The sequence below is a fragment of the Medicago sativa genome, chromosome 7, assembly GCF_051527215.1.
Source record: "Medicago sativa cultivar Bolivia chromosome 7, Bolivia_mono, whole genome shotgun sequence".
Classification (NCBI taxonomy): Eukaryota; Viridiplantae; Streptophyta; class Magnoliopsida; order Fabales; family Fabaceae; genus Medicago; species Medicago sativa.
This window is the reverse complement of record NC_140755.1, coordinates 20,994,894-21,017,949: the sequence shown is the minus strand read 5'-3', so window position 1 is coordinate 21,017,949 and position 23,056 is coordinate 20,994,894. Positions and strand designations below refer to the sequence as shown.

Below are 23,056 nucleotides of genomic sequence, written 5' to 3'. Positions count from 1 at the left end.
ACGAATTTGTTCGTGTGGACTGTGCAGCGGTCCTCCCAATCAAGTGGTGCTTGTGATCATCCATTGAATTTCTTTTTTTTAGGAAATAATCATGCATTTAATTTGACATCAAAGAAACTGCACTACAAGATGTAATACTTTAATCCCGGATCATGTCCACTCATAAGGATCCATTGAAAGGGAAATTATTTTATTTTATCCGCAACGTATATTATGTTTTGTTATATGATTTTCCTTTAGGAGCCCCATTTAAAGCCATTGTTTTGCTATGTATGGATTAGCCTGCCAAAATTGGCATCGTGGGAATCGAACTTAGGATCTTGAGAGAAGCACATTCCAAGATCTTAAATCAACACCGTTAGACAAACCTTTGCACCGATCATTCTTAATAAGATTTCTTGTACATTTTAAATCAAAACAATAAGACTATATTGTAAGAAAAATGATTAGATTACATCACTTGCTCTGTTTATCCACAAAATTGATCAAGTCAAATAGAAATAAAAATATAAAAAACGGAAGAAAAAAAAATATATAACTAGCTAATTCATTTGTAATATCTTGCTTAAATCCGTGAGAAATTTATTATTTATTATTCTCCTTTCTTTACTACATGAAGAAAGTCTGAGTTTAATGTGGTTGATGTGAACAATCACTTCAAGAACTTTAAATCCAAGCAACTCCCATCTGATGTGGTTATCTTTGGAAGTTTTCCCTTGATTAGATGAATCAAACATTTTGCCAATGAAATTTCATCTTTTTGACTTGTAAATCCCATAAACTTTATCAAACTTAGATGTTCTAACTTTGTGCATTTAGTTGCTTGCATGAACCATGAAACGGACCTTCCAGCTGAATAACTTTTAGCATCAATCTGCACCTCAATTAGTGAAACAAGGAAGAAAAAAATGTAATTAAGAAAGTTGTATTAACAAAAAAAATGTAGAAAAGAGCTACAATTATTCCCCAAGAAAAAAAACATACGGTAACAAAAAGTTGCTCCAAGGAAGGACATAATTTCAAGAAGGAGAATAAGGCATCCAAGCAATATTCATCTTTATCAATCCACCTTAACTCTTTCAAGTTATAGAAATTAAAGCATCCATATGGAGGACAAATTGATGGCCATATTAGATCCTGCAAAGTAAAACTTTGTGGGATTAAACTAAAACGTTACATTCTTCATAAAAAAAAAAAAAATAGATGAAAAATCTACTACAAGCTTTTGGAATGCAAATATTTTTTGCTCATCCATCTCTATCTATATCTATTTAAAATAAAACTCTCAACCATCTAATCTAATCTAAAAATAGATTACATATCTCAATCATCTAATCTCCAATATTAAAGTATGAGATTATTTAAAATTAACATACTAGTGTAATCAGAAACAACTAGATATCAAATTAGAAGCGAAGATTAATTATCGTGTGTAACTGCGTGATATTTTATACAACAAGGAATCTAGGACGAAGAGTGTGAGAGAAACAAATCCAACGGTGGCCAAATGAGTGATTGTACTAATGTTAAATTTCAATGACCGCAAAAAACTCGGTCCATGGTTTTGATCCAGTAATATAAGCTAGGTGAGAATTTTTTTACTAGAAATCATACTAGACTCAAATTAATCATGTTACAATTTCTCAATATAACAAAATAAGTAAAATTTTGCAATAGTGAGCAAGCATACCTCAAAAGTCCATCTGCAAAGTGTAAGAATTTGAGAGTTCTTGATTGTCAATAAAGTTGCATCAAAATCCTTAGTCTTAAACTTACCACAGCTTGGTCCTAATCTAAAATCAAGCATGGCATCACAAAGGTTGAAATGAAATTCCGGCAAAATCCAAGGAAGAGGTCCTCTAAATTGAAATGATTTGAGTTTAGAAGTTTTAAGGTGAAGATATTTCAATTGTAAACAATCCAAGATGGTTAACTTTTGAAGCTCAACGTTGGAGTCAATGCTCAAAGATTGCAATCCATTACATGAAATGATTACCAAATTCTCAAGATGGTCCAAACTTGAAATAATGGATGAAGCTACCTCACTAGTCAAATAGCTTATTGATTTCAAATAAAGAGATTTGAGTGAGAAAATATTGGAAGTAAAAGATTTGTAGCTTATCTTTTGTTGGTTATTGAGCTTGAAGTGAAACTCATAATGCATCTGAATATTTTCAATGAACTCTTTCTTCAAAGGAGAGAAATCTAGTAGAAGCTTACTATTATTTGCAATAGTAGCCAATAATACTCCATCTTCATAGTGGAATTGAAGCTTTCTTGGATGCTTTAATGGATCCAAATCATTAAAACTTGTAAGAAATTTAGTAACAACACTAGTGATTTCTTCTTTTGTTCCATATCTAACAATAGCTTCATTCCATAAGTCTCTCCACCTTGTAGATATGAGGATGGTTTCCAATGATGATTCATTTGGTAGAAAAGAAACTATGCGCCCAATAATCTCTTTTGGTAAGTTGCTAAATAAATCCTTTGAAGGATTGTCTTTTTCCATGGAACCTGCTGTTTCAATATGGTTTTTATGCCTTGTTTTAATCAACTAAGATATATAATGACATCTGTATTTTTACCTTTAAATGAGAAAAAATTAATCTAATGGTGCGTCGATAAGATGGTTCAAGCTTAACAAGTTTAATAGTAAGCTCTTTCAAGTCCTAATATAACTCTAAAAATAGTGTTAAAACAAGAAAAGACTATGTGGTCCATATAACTAGGAAGAGAAAGTCTAAGTTGATCACAAACATAAATAAAATATACGTAGGTACATACACGCTTGAATAAGAAAAATTTAAAGATAAAAATAAAAAAAAATAATGTGACTAATTTATTTCTCTTTTAATTTCTTTCATTTATGTGTGCGCCCAAATATTTATAATTTATGGTTATGATTATGTAAGTGTTTCTCATTCTAGGAATTAGTATCTAGTATCTACGATTGTCATCTCTTTTTTGTTACATCTACGATTGATTTGGGATATTCAATTGATGATGATGATGATAATAATAATAATAATAATAATAATAATAATAATAATAATAATAATAATAATAATAATAATAATAATAATAATAATAATAATAATAATTAAATGCAGGTCATGTAGGACTTGGAGTATTTATAATTAGGGAAACTACAAAGTCAATTAGTCTGTGGAGGAGAATTGAAATTGGCAATGTTGTCTTGGTCACACTTCCTACAAAGAGTCAACCATTGCTCACACTTCCTACAAAGATTATGCAATTTGTATTTTAAATGATATAAATTGATTTTAAAATATATTTAAAAACAGCATTGGCCATGCTTATCTTTTGTCTAATTAAATAATAGGTGATATTACTTATTTAAAAATGTTAATGGAAATAGTCTATTTAGTGTACTATACCAAACTTTCATAAAGATCACATTCATGCTCAATAAACCTATAACAAAATATAGCTCGAACTAACATTTTTTATTTTTGGAGTAAATACCTAGGACTAACTTATTTCCAACCATATATAGTGAGCAAAATAAATAAAATCGGTGTTGGAGGCTATAAAATGCATTTATTGTGGCAACAAGTAATGTTTGGTCAAATGTGGAACCATGAAATAATGCATTCGGTGGCTTTTAAATAAGTAGCTTGTGAAATTGGCAAATTTGCCAAGTTAAGAATTATGAATTATTGTCAAAAAATTTACCTAAAGATGCTTCGATTGGTCGAGGATTGTTAAAATTTATTTGATTTGAATTGATGCAAATCTTGTAGCTAGAGATGATGGACTCATTCCCACATAGACTTTTTGACAAGTCTTTTATTATTATTCCTTAGAAAGCTTATTTGTGCCATGTTCTAGAAATATAGTACACCCTCCGGTCACTAATATAAGCAAAAATCTACATTTTAGGTTCATTCATTTAATGATGTATGTGGTCTATAATAGAGACTATGTGCATCATTAAATGAATGAATCTAAAATGTAGTTTTTTGCTTATATTAGTGGCCGGAGGGTGTATATGTTAAAGGTCAAAGTAAAGGTATAGTGATGGAAGGAAAGAAGTTTGAGACTAATTACTAATTAGTATTCCTTTTTGAATTTATTTGTTGTAGAATGCAATTCCTATTTTTACGGTTTAATGGCTGAATTTTTGCTCATGACTATAGTGTGATGAATTTCATTGCGTACATTCGTAATATTTTTAAGAAAAAGGAAAATATTGTGAGAGTTCTAAAATTATAGAATCAAATAAAATACTATGAGAATGATAAATAAAAAGTAATATAAAATATGTTTGGATTTCATCTCAAAAACTAACTAAAATGAAGGTGTCCAAACTAACATTTGCTATACGGATTTTGCAAAATTTTGGTGTTGTATTTTTGGTTTAATGATTGTGTTCTTTATGGATTTGAAATTCAAATTAATAAGATGTATTCTTTCATGTTTACATATGTGCATTCATGAATCCATGCACCTTTGAATTTGAATCACTTTATCATGACTTGATATGAAGAGTTAGATGTTCTCTTCAAATGGTACTAATAGAATGCAAATTGCTGCAAATTTTTAACAAAAATCCATGCTTCTTTAATCCAAATATATGAAAATTAATTTCTAATTAAGTTGTCTGCTCCCTTATCTACACAAGAACAAGTTAGGTAACCTTTATTTTGTACTACTAAATTATTGTTGAAAAATAGTTTCGAAGTAAATAAGCAATTCACTTCAAGCATTTCAAAGTATCTTAAAAGAGATCGTAGTTGCCCTTATTGTATAAAGGAAATAATATAAGGTAAAAGAAGAAGAAAAAATTGCTCATAAGATGAAATTTGTTTACTATTAAGTAAAAAAATATTCATCCTGAAATGTCCTTGTTTGTCTCTATTTTTTTTTTTTTAAAACGGCAAATATTACTGACGACGAGGTAGTGTAAGACACACTAGAACTCGCGGAGTTGAAATTCATTTGTTAGGAACTAATATTTTTGTTGTAGTGTGTCTTACACTACAATAAAATATCATTGACGAGGTAGTGTAAGACACACTACAACAAAAATATTAAGTACTCAATCTTTTTAATTCCTAACAATCTCTAAAGGAGTTGAAAATTCTTCAACAGTTTATTCCCTCCACAATATGGAGAAAAAAACCATACAATAATTAAAATCAATATATATTCTAAAAAGAGGAATGCTACTTAGTACGATAGATATAACATACGAAACACATGAAACATTACATGTAATTGTTTGGAAAGGCGAAATCGCGGTAATTTTGATCTTAGCAGAAACCGCGCACATTGTAGTTGATAATTGACTGATCAGATTTATTCGCATTCTTTCGTCAACGTCGTAAACCCTAGTATTTTCCTTCTAGAAATCACTGTTTGAGAGGGGTTCATGACCATCATCACCAATGAAGATATTATCAAAGATAATAGCAGCAATTGCAGCACCAATAAACGGGCCAACCCAATAGACCCAATGATGAGTCCATGTCCAACTAACAACAGCAGGCCCAAAAGAAACAGCTGGATTCATGGATGCACCATCAAATGCTCCACCAGCTAAGATATTTGCACCAACAATAACACCAATTGCAATTGGAGCAATAATTCCTATATTTCCTTTCTTTGGATCTACTGCTGTTGCATAAACTGTGTATACCAATCCGAATGTCATCACAATTTCAAAAAGAAGTGCATTCCATACTGATATATCTGAGGATATTGCAAATGCTGATGTCTCCTGCAATATGCAAATTACAAAAAAAATCAATTTAATCATTAGTAGAATGTCTTGAGTGTCTGACATGTGTTAGTATCTTACAATGGTGCATGTGATTACATTTAATTAATTTTATTTTCCTAAATTATTATAGATGTCTACGTTTATGTGTTAAGTGTCGTGTCTATGTCTTTTACCATACCTATTTATGTTTAGGTTAGTGCATACAGATTAAAAATAACCATTGATATATATTTTGGACTAAAATACACTCTTTAATCAGTATCAAGATTTTAGTTTACTTCTCCCAACCAAGGGTTATAGTCATAAAATAGAAGGATTAATTAGACCTTAATTCTTAAGACATCATTAATTTGAAACAAGAAAAAAGTTATAACATCCATAACTAAGGAATGGAGGCAGAATCTAACCTAATAGGCCAAAATGGTCTGCTTTTTTCAGACTTGTTGTAATTAAGTAGCCCAACCTAGTCTAAAATATGGGCCAATTCGAGCGGGCTATTGGGTCAGACCAAAATTAACAACTTCACACGCGTCTGCGATGTGTCCGAAATCAACACAACACCGAATTTTTATCGGCGTCTATGTGCATGTGTTGTGTCTGTCTAATATCTAATATATTTGACACGACACATTCAATAACTTATACTTTCTTGAAATATTATCTATGTCTATGTTTCAGTGTCGTGTCTAATGTTTGTATCTATGTCATTCTTTCATAGAGTTCATAAGTATTAGCGTTTAAAGCTGAAGATTAATGGTTACCATTCCCCCAGTAGCAGACTTGAGAAGAATGCAAGCAAAAACTGAACCAAGTAACTGTGCAATCCAATATAAAATACTTCTCAAAAGTGTAATGTTTCCTCCAATGAAGGCACCAAATGTGACTGCAGGGTTCACATGTCCACCAGAGATGTTTGCTCCAACAGAAACAGCAACAAATAGTCCAAATGCATGAGATAGTGATGCAGCTATGAGACCAGCAGGTGTTGCAGGGCCATTGTTGGTAAGTTTGCCTGCCAAAATAACCAACAATCAGTCATTTTACTAGCATCTTAATAATGCATCAAAATGGATGAAAAAAATTTATTCTTGAACCATATAGTCTCAAAATTTTAGCATAAAAGTTACGGAGTCCGTTAGGCGCGAGCTCAATGGTAAAATTTTGACCTTGTAACTTTAAGGGGGCGGAGTTCAAATCTCCTTAAAGGTGTTAGTAAAATAATCATTCAGTACTCATTATAGTTAATGATAAAATCTCCATTCTCCAATTTTATTTGTTAATAAAAGAAAAACAAAAATGTTATGTAGCCAGAATTAAGTATTTACAGTGAACTATTAAATGCGTGAAAGATTTTTACTACTTTGTCTTATAAAAAATTTAACACTTCAAATTACTGAAAACTGAAGTTTATCTTTAAACTAGTGGCGGTGAAATCAAGAACATAGATGTTCATGAGGTGTTTGCTCAGTGGTAAGCATTTGAATTTTTTAACATTAAGAACCAAAGTTTAAATCCCCTGAGGAACGGTTCTAAAATGACAATTAATATCAATTTAATTGATAACAATTTCCTTCATTTAAAGAAAGTGTAAGAATATAGGGATTTTTAAATCCTCTAAAGTGAAAATAAAGAGTTGTTATTTTAACAAACTCGTGATTTGACATGACTTGCCTACGATATCTTCCTTTGTTTGTTACTTAATGGTTGATACTACTCATTTTACACTCTAAAGTGAATTGTTTAGTTTAGAGGAACCGGATCCGGAACTTAGGTAATAAGGAAATGTTTATGGTGGAAACAAAATTGTAAAAACATGACATGTCCATTCATGAAACAGTGACACAGACGATGACATAGACACCGATAATAATTTGAGAAATTGAGAGTGATTCAATATAAACACATCTGTTAGCGTCGAACGCTAACACATGTTTGACACTCGGAAACACCTACAATTTGAAATGTCGATTCTACCTAAAAGAATAAATAGAATGGATGGGGAAAATTAAGATAAGGTAGTAAAACACAAGTTTTAAGTGAATATGTAGAGTGCTTGCTCACTGTAAGCCATGCCAGAGCCTTGACCAGCGAAAACAAAAATGAGCATGGAAAAGAATTCAGCAAATGCAGCTCTAATTGCATCAGGTTGACCAGCCTCTCCAGGAGATCCAATTGCAATTCTATGGATTGCCATTATTATTATTAATTAGTTCAAGAATCGAAACCTATAGAAACAGATCAAAAGAGAAGATCAGATTCTTATTTATGTGTTTCTTGATTATATTTCTTTTCTGTATAATTTGGTTGAAATCAAGGGGAAACTATAAGAGCTTTGTTTAGTGTTTAAATACCAAAATTAACGGCCAAGGAAACGGTCACTGTATGAGACTGTATAGGTACAATTATATGTGCAAGCCATGCATGCAGGTAGTGAAGTGAGTGAGCTACTTGGTCATAGTTTTGCCATGTATGTGGCTGTGATGTAATGTAGCTGCAGATGAAATTTGAGATCTTAAAAGACATTGGTTAGTTGTGATTGTGTAATATTTTCATCAAAAGTTACGGGTAACCTCACATATGAGGACAAACAGAACTGACCAAGTTTAAAAAAAAAAAAATTAATGCGTTTAAGTTCTATAATAATACAGTGGTGATGCAATGGAATTGGTGTGATTTATGAATTGTGTCTGTGTTGTGATGAGTGAGGAGACATTTTTTATATTAGTGAGAGAAAAGTAAATCATGAGTGTTGGCCACATATACTTTCAATATTAATCATCAATGTATTATGTATTCACCCTTCTTACTCGAGTGTAACAAAACAAACTTTCACTAGATACACACATGTTAATAATAAGGCTAAATTGCAGTTTTGGTCCCTTAACTATCTAGGTAATATCGCTTTGGTCCCTTAATTAAAATTCGATTTATTTTGGTCCCTTAACTTCTCTTCTTTAAACATTTTGGTCCTTTCCGTTAGTTTTAATTCAAAAACGTTAAGTTTTCTTCATTTTCTTCTTGAATTTTTCTGAGATTCTTGTTGTTGAAGGTTGATGGAGATGACATGAAGATGAAAAAGAGGAGAAGAAGATGAAGAAAACCTAACGTTTTTGAATTAAAACTAACGGAAATGACCAAAATGTGTAACAGGAAGAAGTTAAGGGACCAAAATAAATCGAATTTTAACTAAGGGACCAAAGCGATACTACCTAGTTAAAGGACCAAAAATATAATTTAACCTAATAATAATATCCTTCAATATTATGTAACGACTTGTACAAGTAAGCAAGATGGTTATCTTTTTTCTTTCTGTATTCTTGTACTAGAAGTAATTTGTTTGAAACATTGTTGAGCACCGCCTTCAACTGGGTTTTAATCCTTAATTTGTCACTTTGTAAGAGTCTAACTCCATCCACTAGACTCGATCCTTGTTGGTTAAGATCTTTTTTTAGCAAGTTATCTTACCCCATGAATTTTTAATCAAAGATAAGTTTTTATTCAATTTTATTTTAATGTTTTGGCAACCAGTTTTTTTTTTTTTGGCAGAAGAATGTTTTTAATTGAATACATTTATTTAGGCCAGAAATATAAATGCATGCTAAGCTCCTTGCTCTTAAAAAATGTTACACTCCTACACATAAACAATGTTATAAACAACGAATTTTGAGCACAGATTCATTTGGCAAGTGAACGAGATCATCTATCGTATCTGTATAAAATATACACGCTGCTATTAATACAGTCATCCAATTTTTTAGCCGGAAGTTTAAACCAAATTAAGGGTTATAAAATGCAGTTGACAGTTTTTTGTTTGGCAGAATATGACGTGAAAATTTGCATCCATTATATACGAAGAAACACTTCGGATTCAAGCAGAAAAAGTGATGCCTTCTAAACTATAACTATATATTTACAAAGATTACAGCTCTTCGATCAGAATTTTCTACAGTTATCACAAGTTGAAAAAAACAAAATCACAGTAATGAATAAGTTTACCGATGCATGGGTTAGGGAGAGTGAAAAAGAAGTCCAAAGAAGGAGCCACCTCAGCAAAATTAACGTTTGATTCCACCCTCTATTGAGAAACAAATGAATACCGTGGACAGAGAACACCCCCAGTTGCCTCCAAAAGAATCCAGCTGAATCGAAAACCAACCAAATGAAAAAATCTTTTATACAGACACCCTACCTATCTATTCATCCTACTGTATCTCTCCTATGCCTACCAATGCCGAGAGCTAATGCAAGCACAGTCATTACAATTTCCACCAGATATTCTTGGAAAAATCCTTCAGGTGAAGAAGTCGTCAGTGGTATGTCTAAAACAGAAAATCAAACTATGTTCATGCACCAACATTCGTAGCAATCACTCATATCACATACTCCTGTACTATACAAGCCGATGCTGACGAATAGCCTTGCCAAAATGAGGTTGCATCAACCGGACATACAGACCATTTTTTGCCACCAACGAATCATGACTTCCCTCCTCCACTATCCGTCCTCCATTAAGCACTACAATATTGTCCACATGCCTCATCATTGCAGCTCTATGCGCTATTAAAACAGTGGTCTTGTTTCCCATTACTAGTGTATCTAGAGCTTCTTGTATCACTCGGCTTGACTCGGATTCAATTGATGAACTTGCTTCATCCAATAATAAGATTGGTGCATTTTTCAGCACTACCCTTGCAATTGCAATTCTCTGTTTCTGTCCTGGGGTTAAATCAACACCTCTCATCCCAACATGTGTGTCATAACCATGAGGCAAGCTGCTAATAAAATGATGTGCATTTGCTATTCTCGCTGCCTCTTTCATCTCAGCTTCACTGGCATTATGCCTTGCATATATAATGTTTTCCCTTATGGTTGTTGAGAAGATAATAGGTTCCTGCTGAATCAAACCGAGGTGGCTCCTTAACCATCTCAAGTTATAGAGCTTTAAATCCCTCCCATCCAGTAAAACTTGTCCGGCAACTGGATCATAAAATCTCTCTATTAAAGATATGATAGTGCTCTTTCCTGACCCTGAAACTCCAACAACAGCAACCGTTTGGCCCCCATTCACCTTGAGACTAAAATTGCTCAATACCAACACTTCAGGACGAGATGGGTAACAAAAATCAATATTTTTTAACTCGATGCTTCCATATACATTGGGTGGCTTCAACGCCGTGTTGTCATCAGGATCAATTTTAGGCTCACGGTCTATAATGTCAAACACTGATATGAGGGATTTTCGCCGTTTAAGTATGTAAGGAGCCAGTCCAAAAGGCTCCACAAGGGCAAATGTAGCAAATGAGAAAACCATGTACTCCCTCAGTGCAGTGGATGGATTTACGTAACCATTTTTAATACATATTGCAGTGTACCACAGTAGAAGGGCATTACAAGCGAAAAGTAGAAATTGTGAAAAGCCGAATGCAAAACCAATTGCCATTCCATGAAGAAAGCTCTGCTTAAATATTTTTTTTAGCTGCAGCCTATAGAGCTCCATTACCTTGTTGCCAGCACAAAATGCAACAACAGTGTATATATTTCTAACCGCATCTTCAAGAACCAAAGATGCTTTTCGGTGCATTTCCTGTATGCCCCTTGAAAATCCAGCTAGCCACAATTTCTGCAATATTTTAACAGGCTGTATTTAATATATATTTTAGGCAAAAGATTAAAATAAATCAACTAAACTTTCCTATCAGTCTTAGCAATCGTTAACAAGTCATTCATTTAATTAAGGAAAAAAACTTTACATTGTGTGTTGTGGAACTCACTTTTTCAGACCATGTTTAACTTTATTTGGATGACCAGGTCATAATTAATATCATCAATTAATGTAGGATAATATTTCCATAGAAACTGACAGTAATAAACAACGTTTTTAACCACTATGTGGAGTCACTAGATGAATCAAAGAATGCTTTACATTACAGTGAGATCGATGACAAAAGTCAAATTTCTTGAAGCATAAAATTAACAATAGACACTACCAAATTAAGCTAATAAAACCATTAATAAGCTAACTGAAATAACAAGATACATTGCAGTTTCATTATCAATATTATCAATGTTAATCACAACCGAATATGTGTTGAGTTTTCATGCAAGAAAACTTGTTATGCTTAATTTTAGAAACAAATAGATCTAGAAATAAAACAAATCAAAAATTACTGTTTTTTCCTTGCTTTTGAAAGTATTTCGAAGTCTTAACACAATACAGACATCTCTACGTTTTGTATTTGTTATCCCAAAAGTGACAATATTCTAGCTGTAAATTCATACCTATTTGTCACAATGAATAATGAATTGGATGAAAGGAAATGATGATATGCCATTGACATGATATCAGCAGAATAAAATCACACAATTGTGGATCAGCATTTATGTTTCATTCATAAACTGAATTATATAAATTTTAAAATCACAGGATTACCCCACTTAGTGGGATAAGGCTTGGTTGTTGTTGTTGTTGTTGTTAAAACCACAGGATTTTGCTAGAGTTATAAATTTCCACAAGCAGCATTGGCATGACAACAAAGAAATATAGGTTCAATCCAATCATCAGGTATTTTAGCTCCAAAACTGTTCATGTTTTGGCCCAACAGTTTTCGCTTTAAACATAGTCGATTCATGTTAAAGTCTTTATGACCAGGTGGTTTAGAGACTAATCCCTATTGTTCTCATTCTGCTACATATCAAAATCAGTTTCAACATATGATAACGTGGGTTTAGGCACTGTCTCTCACATAAGGGGACGTGTTGGGTATGAAGCCATTCCTGTGTTGTCACCCAACAAACTTACGCTTCTAGTATCTTTCGTTCATTGCAAGGGAAAATAGTTAGTTATATTTGGAAAACCAGATGAGTGGGTGAAAACCTGGGCAACTGCAGAAATACAAAGAACTGGAAGGGTTGCAAAAGCCACCAGTGCTAACCGCCAGTGCAGCACAGCACCAATAAGAAGGCCAACAATAACTGCAGCACCATCCTGTATAAATATGGAAAGTCGATTGCTAAAAGCAGCTCGTACAAAAGTAGCATCGTTGGCCAATCTCATGGATAAATTGTCAGCACTGTTTTCCTCGTCATCAAACCATCCTACTTCATTCCGTAGCATGGCTGCCATGTTATTGAAACAGATAAAAATGTTCATAAGTCCCATTTTTTAAAATTAAAAAAAAGGCAAAAGGATGAGTTATGCACCTGAGAACATCATTCTTCTAACTCTTTCTGTCATTTTCTCTCCCATAATACCAAAGTAGAAATGCTGCAAAAAGTTGGCAATAACTGTTACAATACCCATGCAGCCAATGATCAAGCACCACTTGTCTACCTCCTGTTCTAAGTGATGTTCATCGTCAATTCTATAGTAAGCTGCCACCACAAGGCCAATAACATAAGCAAGAAGGGGATTGAATGAACCAAAGGCAGCAGCACCAATGCTTCCTAACACAGCATAAAGCCACTCGGCAAAACTAAGCTCGACCAACTTCCCAAGTGATGGTGGTTTCCGCTTCTGTGGTTCCCTGTCTTCTCTCATTGTAACTGAAGCATCATCAGAATGACTATGTGGTCTACTGAAAGTCTGTGAATGGGAACGTTCATTTTTAGGATCAGATATTAAAAGTGGTGAAATGGGGGATTCTGGGTCAGAACCATTTGATATTTGACGATGTAAAGACTGTATATCAACCTTGGGTAACTCCGGCAGTCTCATTTCAAAACTATCCTGTCTTCTTATTGATGGCTCCTTATCATCTGCATCCAAAGCCTGACCATTTTCCAGCATCTTCTCAGGTGGTGGGCTCTCGACGTTAGGTGATTCTTGAAAGTTAAAGATGACATCTGAAGGCCGCGAATGAGATACATTAGAAATTCTTTGAAGAGAGGGTGACTTCGTCATTCTGGGGGATGGTGGTTCATTGAAGCTATGGCTTGCTGAAGAATCCTTCTCAATTTGAAATGCTGCAGTCTCCTTAAAGTTTCGAGCAGGCATTCTAGGTGATCATTAAAAAACAAAATGTATGTGATTAGCATACAAGTCCAGTGGGTACTTAAATACAGTAAAGACTATGTTAATATTAGTAGTTTATTATTCTAAGTCTTGCCACTTTCTCCATCCTTGTATTTGTTTTTGAACAAATTACAAACAATGTCATGGCAAAGGAAGGAGTATGATTTTTTCAAGTACCTCTTGGGAAGTCTTGCTGCCTCTTCACATCGTAGAAGCTCTGCATATAAGCCATTTAGGTTCAACAATTCGTCATGAGTACCCATTTCAACGAGTTGACCCTCCTCCATAACAGCTATATAATCAGCATTTTTTATGAGACTAAGCCTTCGAGCAATTATTATTGTTGAGCGTCCCAACATAAGCAGATCCAGAGCCTCCTGAACAGCCCTCTCAGCCTCAAAATCAAGTCCACCAGTGACTTCATCAAGCAGAAGAATCGATGGATTTAGAAGCACAGCTCTTGCAATAGAAAGTTTTATTTTCTGCTCTTCGGTCAAAGCTAGACCTGCCCTGCCAACCTGAAAGACAGGAACACCAGCTTTGGATATAAAAATGTGAATGCACTTGACTGGAAACAAATGAAAATACACTCCCCTTCCCCCAAAAAACAAAAGCCATAAACAAATGATCATGCCAACCAAACATCACCTGTGTGTCATAACCTTTCTCTAATGAGCTGATAAATGTATGTGCATGAGCTATTTTAGCAGCCTCTTCAATTTGATCCATGGTGACATCCCTCCCATAAGCAATGTTATCTTTTATACTCAAACTGAGCAAAGCAGGCTCCTGAGTAACTAGTCCTATTTGGTCCCTCAGCCATTCCAAATTCAAATTCTTTATGTTTTCACCATCTAAAAGAACTTCTCCTGAAACAAAGATTAGCATGCCAAGTAAAATTTGCAAATGATCAATAGAGTGCTGCTTTGAATGCTTTCTACATGCACACCATCTAAAAGAACAGGACTTTTCTATGTGCACACCATCTAAAAGAACAGGATTTTTCTACGTGCAAATGATCAAGCAAGGATTAATTATACAGTGTCAGGGAAAGTAATTACCTAATGTAGGGTCATAAAAACGCTCCATGAGTGGAATAATACTACTTTTCCCAGAGCCATTTCTGCCAACAAGTGCTACAGTTTTCTTAGAAGGTACAGTCAGATAAAATCCACTCAAGATAGGAATTTCAGGACGAGACAGATAGCTGAAATAAACATTCCGAAACACTATATTTCCTTGCACAGAGTCAGGGGAAGTGCCATCATGGCTAACAGATGAGGATGATCGGCTTATCATCTCATATAATCTATAAGCAGCTATCCGCCCTTGTTCAAAGGAGTAGAAATTTGTTGCTGCTTGATTCAATCCCCTGAATCAAAGTAACAAAGATTATTAAAGTAAAATAATGAATAAGCAATGAAAAAACATAAGTTGGGAAAGATGCTCACAGGCCACTTAGAATTACAGCAAAAAGAGCTGTTACAATTTCACCACCATGTGCTTTTCCGTGAATAACCAATAATCTTCCAACCCAGAGTTGTAATGCACAAGAACATATTGCAAGTCCATACGTGAATCCAAGACCAAGCCCTTGAACAAGACTTATTAATATGCCATATCTAAGAGTAGCTTGCAGTGATGTTGCATATGAGTACTTGGCAACCGTTTCATTTGTAAATGCATACAATGTCCTTACATAGGAGATTGCCTGCATTGCAAAATAAGGACTACACTGAGAATCAGCAGCGCTAAAATACTTCAGCAAATAAAGAAAACTTCACCATTCTTTCATACAATCCACATGGAACATTTTTATTTTTATTTTTGTTAAAAAAGGTTCAACGATAAGTTATGAAAAAAATATTATGAAAATTCATATTCATTAATTTTCATCACCTGCCTTTTTATTTTAATCTTAAAAACATATAATGTAATTATTTTTTAATAATTTAAAAATTGGTATATCTTAATTTCTCAATATATTAATATTAATTTATTACTTAATATAATATATATAGTATCGAAAATTGGCATATCTTAATTTATGATGCATGTATATATAGTAGGATTGACAGCTAAGCATAGCAGTAACTTCTTAACTAATGCCAGTTCATGGTAACTGACTGAGACAGTTTACAATGAATAGTTGCAGGATAAACAGAAGTGGGTATCGTGAATCATATGGTCTACACTTTAATAGTGAACAATGCTTTCAGAAAGAGATGACTCTAACAGAAACAACAACTTTATATATTTATTCATTTATTTATATCCCAACATAAAACCAAAGTCCAACATTAGATTGAAAATATGTAACAGGCTTATCATACTCACGAAATTTTATACCAACCCAACCATGTTAACAGAAGAAAGATATTCCATTCAGTTACCGAATTGAAACACTTCTATCCTAGCCAGAAAATCAGAAGCAAAAAGACTCTTCAGGAAGATATAACCACCTTGAGAGTTAATCAGATATATTTGACCGAAGAATATGGGTAATTTCTAGGGTAAAAGAATCAAATAAAAAAGGAAAATACTTGGATGCATGTATAACAGATTTAAAACTCAAACAACAAATCACCTGTTCAGCCATGCTAGCTGCTTCAGCATATGCATCTTGGATATTCTCTGCAAGTCTATGGAGGAATATATTTGATATTCCTCCTGCAGCAACAATAAAAGGACCTGTTGCTAATGTTATCAAAGCAATCTGCCAACAATTGATAAGGCCAATGACAAGGCCACTGAAGAATGTAGCCATATTATGAATATAATTTCCAACCTGTATCATCAAAAGAAAATAAACATGTTATATGGGATATACGACTGGATATATTACCTGTAAAGAAGATAACATTTTCACAAACTGGAGAAACTTATACACATTGAACCAAGACATACTTTTTCGCTAAGAGCAGACTGGATAAGCAGCACATCACTCAATACTTGACTCACAATGTCTCCATTATTCCCATAAGTGTCGAAAAAACTCATATCCTGATTTAGTAGTACTTGAACATATTTGGACCTGATGACAGCAGTTTGTCGTTCTCCAGTCAAAATCCAACATGAAACCTCTATTGAACAGGGAAAATACAGCATTAGTATGGCAAATGAATTAAATGAAATATTTAATAAAATGCATTTCTCATGATTAATTTCAATGCATATTTAATCTTACCAATCCAACCAGCAGCAAAAACTCCCGCTGCAATGTAAACAATGGTTAAAGCAAGCTGCAAATGAATAAAATGAGTGAAGTTAGCATAAGTCCATTGGTTCACATATTAAATGCTTTGCAGACTAAAGATCATTTTTCATCTGATAATGTCCTCTTCTAAAATTTCAAAACGTACATCAAAATAGAGCAACAAAGAATTAGATAGACAAATCATAAATAGAGCTGGAGGATAAGAGGGTTCCCCTGAATTCAAGCATTTTATGCTCCCAAATTTCAAAGGTCCCCCCCAAATAGTAGATAAATCAAATACACAGAAAAAAGCCCACAAAAAAATTTTTATTTTGTCTCCTTGAGAAATTCAAAAGGCAAATACAAACGGAATGTGTTTCAAAACTTGACACAGTTACAATGCAATAAAGGGAAGCCCGGTGCACTAAAGCTCCCGCATACGCAGGGTCCGGGATGGGGTCCCACCAATTTGGTGTATTGTACGCTGCCTTACCCTATTTATTACAGAAGAGGCTGTTTCCAGGACATGAACCCGTGACCTTTCAGTCATGTGACAACAAATTTACCATTGCGCCAAGGATCCCCTTAACAGTTAGAAAGCAATAATCGTAGATATAGCTGATACAAGTATGAAGCATTCAAGGCTAGTCTCTCACACAATAAAACTAGCTAAATGTAGTGACTGGCTTATAACAAGCCCAATGGCAAGTAACTCTCTTAATGATATCTCACAGCAAAAAGACCCAGTAAGAGTATTACAATATCAAGAAGTAAAAAGAAGATGATAGTGTTGAAATTCCTTAAAAGGAATGTATAAGCTTCTATAAACAGACTGTATCTGATGGTAAAAGAGGCCATCATTAGCCACAGAAACTGTATATTACTGAAGTCTTCAGACAGTTTGGCCATTCACAAGTTGTATGGTTTATGATAGTTGTTGCATGTACTTATTCCAAGTAAAGGGTATTTGTCATCGACTCATCATTAAACATATAACCATATTACTAATACAAATAGGAGTATGATCAGTATAGTCTAAACCTTCAATTTAATATTGTTGATTATTCTCTACTTATTATGGTTGATTTAGTTTCCTTATTTATGCTTTCTTGAGAGATTCTCTCTTATATATAAGTTTGCATACATCATTGTAATATACAAGTTATTCATTGCAAGTTATTCTAAGTAATACACATCATCTACCTTACATATTTAGCAGAAAACCAATCTTATTTTGATATCTTTTCTAGTAATAGTAGTAAGAGGTCTAAATCTTTAGAGGATTAGAACTTGAATCCTTAGCCATGGAGGATATGTCATTGATATAAGATGCATATTTAAAAAGTTGCAAAGATTCCTTTCTTAATAAGATGAACAGTTTTATGATGGTAGAAAATTGCATCCAAGTTATGTACTTTTGTAATGAAATAAAACCATAGATGTAAAATATGATGCTTAGGTTCCTCCAAGATTATCTTACTTTTCTCATTTTATACTCTATCCAGATTTGCTTCCCATGGAAGGCAGCAAAACCAATCAATTCCATCAAATTAAAACTAATTTACTAGCTGTCTGGATTTTCTTTTCCCAAAAATATACCAAACCCAAATCCCCTCTGCCCGCGGGTATTGTTCACAGCAGCCAAACAACCAAGAAACTCACCACTAGATATCCTCCTCTTTCTACAGCTTGCAAATTGCATTTCCTTGAACATCTGCTCAATGAAACTTAAATATTTTTCTAATCTTCACATCACTAGTAAATTTTAAATCATTAAATCCTAATCCCATCTATCATTTGTGTATGGTTATGAGATCAAAAAAGTTGTAAAGCAAAACAGGGCATATCCGACTGCCAAAAGCTCAGGTTGATGAGAAGTACTTCTTTAGTAGCTCCATGACTCAACCGATCGACTGACGTAGGACTCGTTTAACTATAAACTCACTGAGTTCAACAAACTATGGATAGCCCTGAGTCATGAAATTATTAATGCCAAACCCGCGTGAACAGAACCAGGTAATCCAAGACGATTTTATTTATTAAGGATAGGCCAAAATATCTCAATAATACTAAACAATCTGTTATCAGAAATGTGTACAGATAGACAAAGGATATAAATTCCAAGAAAAATCAATCATGCAATTACCTAAAGATACACAGCCCTGGTTCAATGCAAGAGGTGCAATTACTAAAAGAAAATGAAAAGAGTGCACTGCGGGGAGTGAAAACAATCAGTTTTCAAAAGCAGCCAAAGTCGTGATAAAGATCAGCAGAACTAAACAATTTCTTGAACTTCTTGTTGGAGAATCTGGCTTGAAGATTTTCTAAGCATTGATGTTTCCATATGTTGACCAATTTAGTGGAGACATGAAGCCGAAAACTGGGTACGGCCTTGTTTTGCAGCAACTTATTTTTCACCTTATAGCATAAGTGCTTATGAATAAGCGATTTCTATAATATCAGATAACATAAAGTCAAATTGTTTTCCTATAATTTGTTTGTTTTCATAAGCTATCCTGGAGAGTTTATGGAGAGAATCTGTAAAAAAAAGCTTATGAGCATGTCATAAGTTTTCATAGTTTCTCTGAAACAGAGCAGCAAGTATTTATCCCACTAAACACGTTCAAATAAGTCAATCCAAACAGACCTTAGCAGTACATGTTGTCTATTGCATATAAGATAACACGAACAACATACAAGACACATATTCATATGCATAGTTAAATCCTGAGTATTACTTCCCCAAAATATAGTCCACAACCGCAGTTGGGCCCGCATTTCCCACATTTTGCCGCATTATAAAGGTTCTAAGCATAACCGCAACTTAAAATTATGTCTGCTACCAAGTGAGATAAACCAAACTATCAGAAACCACAACCTACATCTACAAGCCATTCACACAAGCATCGTCATCACCATGTCTAACAACTATCAACCTCATTTGCCCGCATTTTACCCATCATAAAGGTTCAAAGCGGAACTACAACTGCAACCACAATTTAAAACCATGTCTGCTTACAAGTGAGCAAAATCAAACTATCATAAACGAAAACCTCTAAAGCAGCGACACTTATGATCAAAGGCATGTCCAGTGTCCAACACGTGTCAGTGTCCAACCCTAGTAAATTCTATAAATTATAAGTTCTATAAATAAGTTGTGCTTACAAGCTATTCCATGATTTTGAGAATCAAACTTCCAAATTCAAGTATCCATTACATCTCAACATCAAATCATTAAACAAATCAAAAAACAAATAAACAAAATCAATAATTGACAACCCCCAAGCACCAACACTTTTGATCGAAGGCGTATCCAGTGTCCAACACGTGTCAGTGTCCGACCCTAGTAACCTCTTTAAATTCTTTAAATCATAAGCTGTTCTATAAATAAATTATAAGCTGTGTTTACAAGCTATTCCATGATTTCGAGAATAAAATTTCCAAATTCATGTACCAGTTACATCTAAACGCAAGAAGCAAAACAATAATTCAAATTCAAAAGCAATAACTAGGGTTTTAAGCAAAGAATTATCAAAATCTAACCTCGGCAAACCGATCAAACCGTTCCTGCGAAGTCACCTGCCGATCATCCATCGCTAACACATGAATAATCTTGGCAAAATAATGCAAATAAACAACAAGCGCAGTACCATGCGCCGCAGCTGCAACCGAACCAACCGCCATAAGAAACCAATCAAACCGATCAGCACACGTGAAAAGCTTCGAAAACGGAACCGCAGCTGGAGGCGGCTCCATTTCCTCTTCGTCCTCCATTTCCTCTTCCTCCACCGTTTGCGTCGCCGAAACTTCACCGTTAGGGTCTACATACGGCGACGGCGATTCCGGCGGCTCGGAAACTTCCGATACCGGCGTTAACGGTTGCACGTGCGGTGGGGACCATCCGAACAATCCTCGGTTTATCATCATCTTCGAAATTCAAACGGAAAATTCTCTCTCAAATTCAACACAGATCGAATGAAAATTCTGTGAGAATTGTTGAAGATAATAGTTAATTGATTAAATAAAGATTGTTATGATTTTTTTTATTTTCCGGCAAACGACGTCGTGGTGGCTTTCGCCGGCACCGTCGTCGCCGTTGAGCGTTGCAGTTGCTCAGCTACGGAAACGGTTAGAAAAGTGAAGAGAGAGACGCCGTTGTGCGGTGGAGAATGCGAAATTTGTGAATACGAATTTTGATTTCGGGTTTGGGATTTTGGCTTTGGTTTGTTAGGTTTAACGGTCAAACGCCGGCGTCTAGAATGCTTTATGGGTGTTTCTTTGAATTGATTAAAAATTGGCAAAGCATTTGAATGGCATAACCAACCAATTTATGTCACCTAAATGAGTTTAATTAAATATCAAAAAAAAAATTGCATAAAACAAATATTTTTCGCGCGCAAGTGTGGAAATTAATCTCTCGAATCATTGAGTTTTAACGTTGTTACATGTTTAGGAATGAATTCAAACCTAAAAAGATATTAGTTAAGTTAGAAGAGACTCACGACATCTCATCTAAATATCTTGGGTACGAATCATTTGAAAGAATTGAGTTTGATTTGTTAGTAGAACAATTTATTGTATTTACTTCACGACCGAGCTTTGAATTATCGGTCTTTCCTATGAGAATCAAAGGTTATAAAAAAAACAAAGTATCTTCGTGGTAGAAATACTTAATTCACATCAAAAAATTACTCTCATAGTCCTTTAATCTAATTTCAAATAACAATTGTATCATTTTTTATTTTCTTTATTTATTTTTTGATGTCAATTTAGTCTGTTTGCAAATAATTTTCAAGTTTTAAATTTATGTTTTTATAATCTTTTTTTTTAGGGAATGTTTTTATAATCTTGTACGATCTCGAATTTTAAATTTATGACATTTCACTCAGATTTGCATATGAATTTTAGATTTGAAGTTTAAAATATGAAAATGACTTAAAATGAATAAAAATGTTAAATATGGTTTTTTATCTCTATTAATATAACAATTTTTTGTTTTAATCATCAATTTTGCTCCCTCTTCATAAGAATCTCTCCTAAAAAAATAGATTTTTTCTTGGAGTGATTCTTATAACTAAATCGTTGACCCGCGCATAATTTGTGCATAATTTCATTCAAAAATATAAAGTCTACACATAAGTTGAATAAGGAGCATCAAAAATGATGATGAAAAACTTTTAAGAAAATAAAAGTAGAAAAAAAAAATTAGGATATTAAAAAAAAAGTTGATATATTTATACTGGACAACATAATTGAAATTAAGCTGAATGATAAGTGTGTAGTTTTAATTTAAATATTTATTAGCATTTTTTTTTATTTTTTTGTTACAAATAAAGGGACAATGATGTATTTTTATTTGTTTATTATCAATATGATGCCTTTTTGGATTTAAATTTAGGTGGCATTTCACATGGGAAGGTATAAAACCTTCCCACCATGGGAAAATTCACTTTAACAACTAGGATCAATGGAAGAACACAATCTTATCATACACTTTCAACACTATATTATTTTCTAACACCTTCCACCACCCTTCTCTCTCCTTCCTCTCTACCACCAGCGACATCAAACAACATGTAATACATTGTTTTATAAAAAAAAAAATCTGCAACGCAGAATTAAAAAATTTGGAGAAGGTGAGATTGAGCCACCATTTATTTGAATAGGTGCATAGTGTTCATCTTACCCATTTTTTCTGCAATAACAATTAAAATTTTGAATATCAATTGCTAAAATTAATTAAAAAATAAATGACCGCCATTTTAATTACTGTTAAAGTCTTCCTTTATTTTTTGTTTCATTTTTTTTTATTGAATTCAAGGGTTCAGCCTTGAAGCTTTATCAATTGTTGACATGTTCTTTTTCTGGCAATTTTTTTTCCAACTATGGGGTCTGTTGTTTGTGCCCCTCACCACCATCCCTTTTCCCGCCGACCACTGCTTCCGCCTTCCCTCTGTTGTTTGGCACCGCATGACTAGTTTAAAATACTTCCTAATCTTTTTGTTTCTAATTATCAATTCAAACATTTTCTGCAATAGGGCGTAATTTTTAAGGGTAGAAGAATTCAGTCTCAAAGTTCAAGCTATCATCCTAAAATGAG

At 33.7% G+C, this 23,056-nt stretch overlaps 3 protein-coding genes across 4 annotated transcripts; all 3 read right to left on the bottom strand.

Moving 5' to 3' along the window:
* Positions 1-405: 405 nt before the first annotated feature.
* On the bottom strand, positions 406-2,647 carry LOC146904974 (F-box protein At2g39490-like). Its single transcript, XM_085727116.1, has 3 exons — positions 1,691-2,647; positions 985-1,137; positions 406-874 (listed from the first exon to the last, which is right to left on the bottom strand). Exons 1-3 carry the CDS (start codon positions 2,510-2,512, stop codon positions 653-655), a joined length of 1,197 nt encoding a protein of 398 aa, XP_085583242.1. The 5' UTR covers positions 2,513-2,647; the 3' UTR covers positions 406-652.
* Positions 2,648-5,107: 2,460 nt separating this feature from the next.
* LOC146904973 (aquaporin TIP1-3) lies at positions 5,108-8,112 on the bottom strand. Its single transcript, XM_085722779.1, has 3 exons — positions 7,811-8,112; positions 6,511-6,761; positions 5,108-5,746 (listed from the first exon to the last, which is right to left on the bottom strand). The coding sequence occupies exons 1-3, from the start codon at positions 7,941-7,943 to the stop codon at positions 5,372-5,374; spliced, it is 759 nt and encodes a 252-aa protein (XP_085578905.1). The 5' UTR covers positions 7,944-8,112; the 3' UTR covers positions 5,108-5,371.
* A 1,165-nt stretch (positions 8,113-9,277) lies between these two features.
* On the bottom strand, positions 9,278-21,255 carry LOC146904972 (ABC transporter B family member 6-like). Of its 2 annotated transcripts, XM_085722778.1 has the most exons (12): positions 20,500-21,255; positions 16,948-17,002; positions 16,668-16,843; positions 16,348-16,548; positions 15,212-15,471; positions 14,822-15,132; positions 14,409-14,629; positions 13,938-14,278; positions 13,440-13,743; positions 12,950-13,331; positions 12,624-12,865; positions 9,278-11,369 (listed from the first exon to the last, which is right to left on the bottom strand). In XM_085722778.1, exons 1-12 carry the CDS (start codon positions 20,881-20,883, stop codon positions 10,140-10,142), a joined length of 4,107 nt encoding a protein of 1,368 aa, XP_085578904.1. In that variant the 5' UTR covers positions 20,884-21,255; the 3' UTR covers positions 9,278-10,139. The 2 variants fall into 2 exon arrangements, with proteins under 2 accessions (XP_085578904.1, XP_085578903.1); XM_085722777.1 differs by having other exon boundaries at positions 12,950-13,743.
* Between the last annotated feature and the right edge of the window lie 1,801 nt (positions 21,256-23,056).

Bases quoted from the DNA above. Each gene is read 5' to 3' on its own strand.
- LOC146904973 (XM_085722779.1), bottom strand. From the start codon at position 7,943: ATGGCAATCCATAGAATTGCAATTGGATCTCCTGGAGAGGCTGGTCAA. The intron at 6,762-7,810 runs GTGAGCAAGCAC...TTATTTTGGCAG, and splicing joins AGGCTCTGGCATGGCTTACA to GCAAACTTACCAACAATGGC. The intron at 5,747-6,510 runs GTAACCATTAAT...TGCATATTGCAG, and splicing joins AGTCTGCTACTGGGGGAATG to GAGACATCAGCATTTGCAAT.
- LOC146904974 (XM_085727116.1), bottom strand. From the start codon at position 2,512: ATGGAAAAAGACAATCCTTCAAAGGATTTATTTAGCAACTTACCAAAA. The intron at 1,138-1,690 runs GTATGCTTGCTC...TTTACTTTGCAG, and splicing joins TTTGCAGATGGACTTTTGAG to GATCTAATATGGCCATCAAT. The intron at 875-984 runs GTATGTTTTTTT...ATTGAGGTGCAG, and splicing joins TGGAGCAACTTTTTGTTACC to ATTGATGCTAAAAGTTATTC.
- LOC146904972 (XM_085722777.1), bottom strand. From the start codon at position 20,883: ATGATGATAAACCGAGGATTGTTCGGATGGTCCCCACCGCACGTGCAA. The intron at 15,133-15,211 runs GTGAGCATCTTT...ACTTTGATTCAG, and splicing joins GCTGTAATTCTAAGTGGCCT to GGGATTGAATCAAGCAGCAA. The intron at 13,744-13,937 runs GTACTTGAAAAA...ATGATCACCTAG, and splicing joins GCAGCAAGACTTCCCAAGAG to AATGCCTGCTCGAAACTTTA.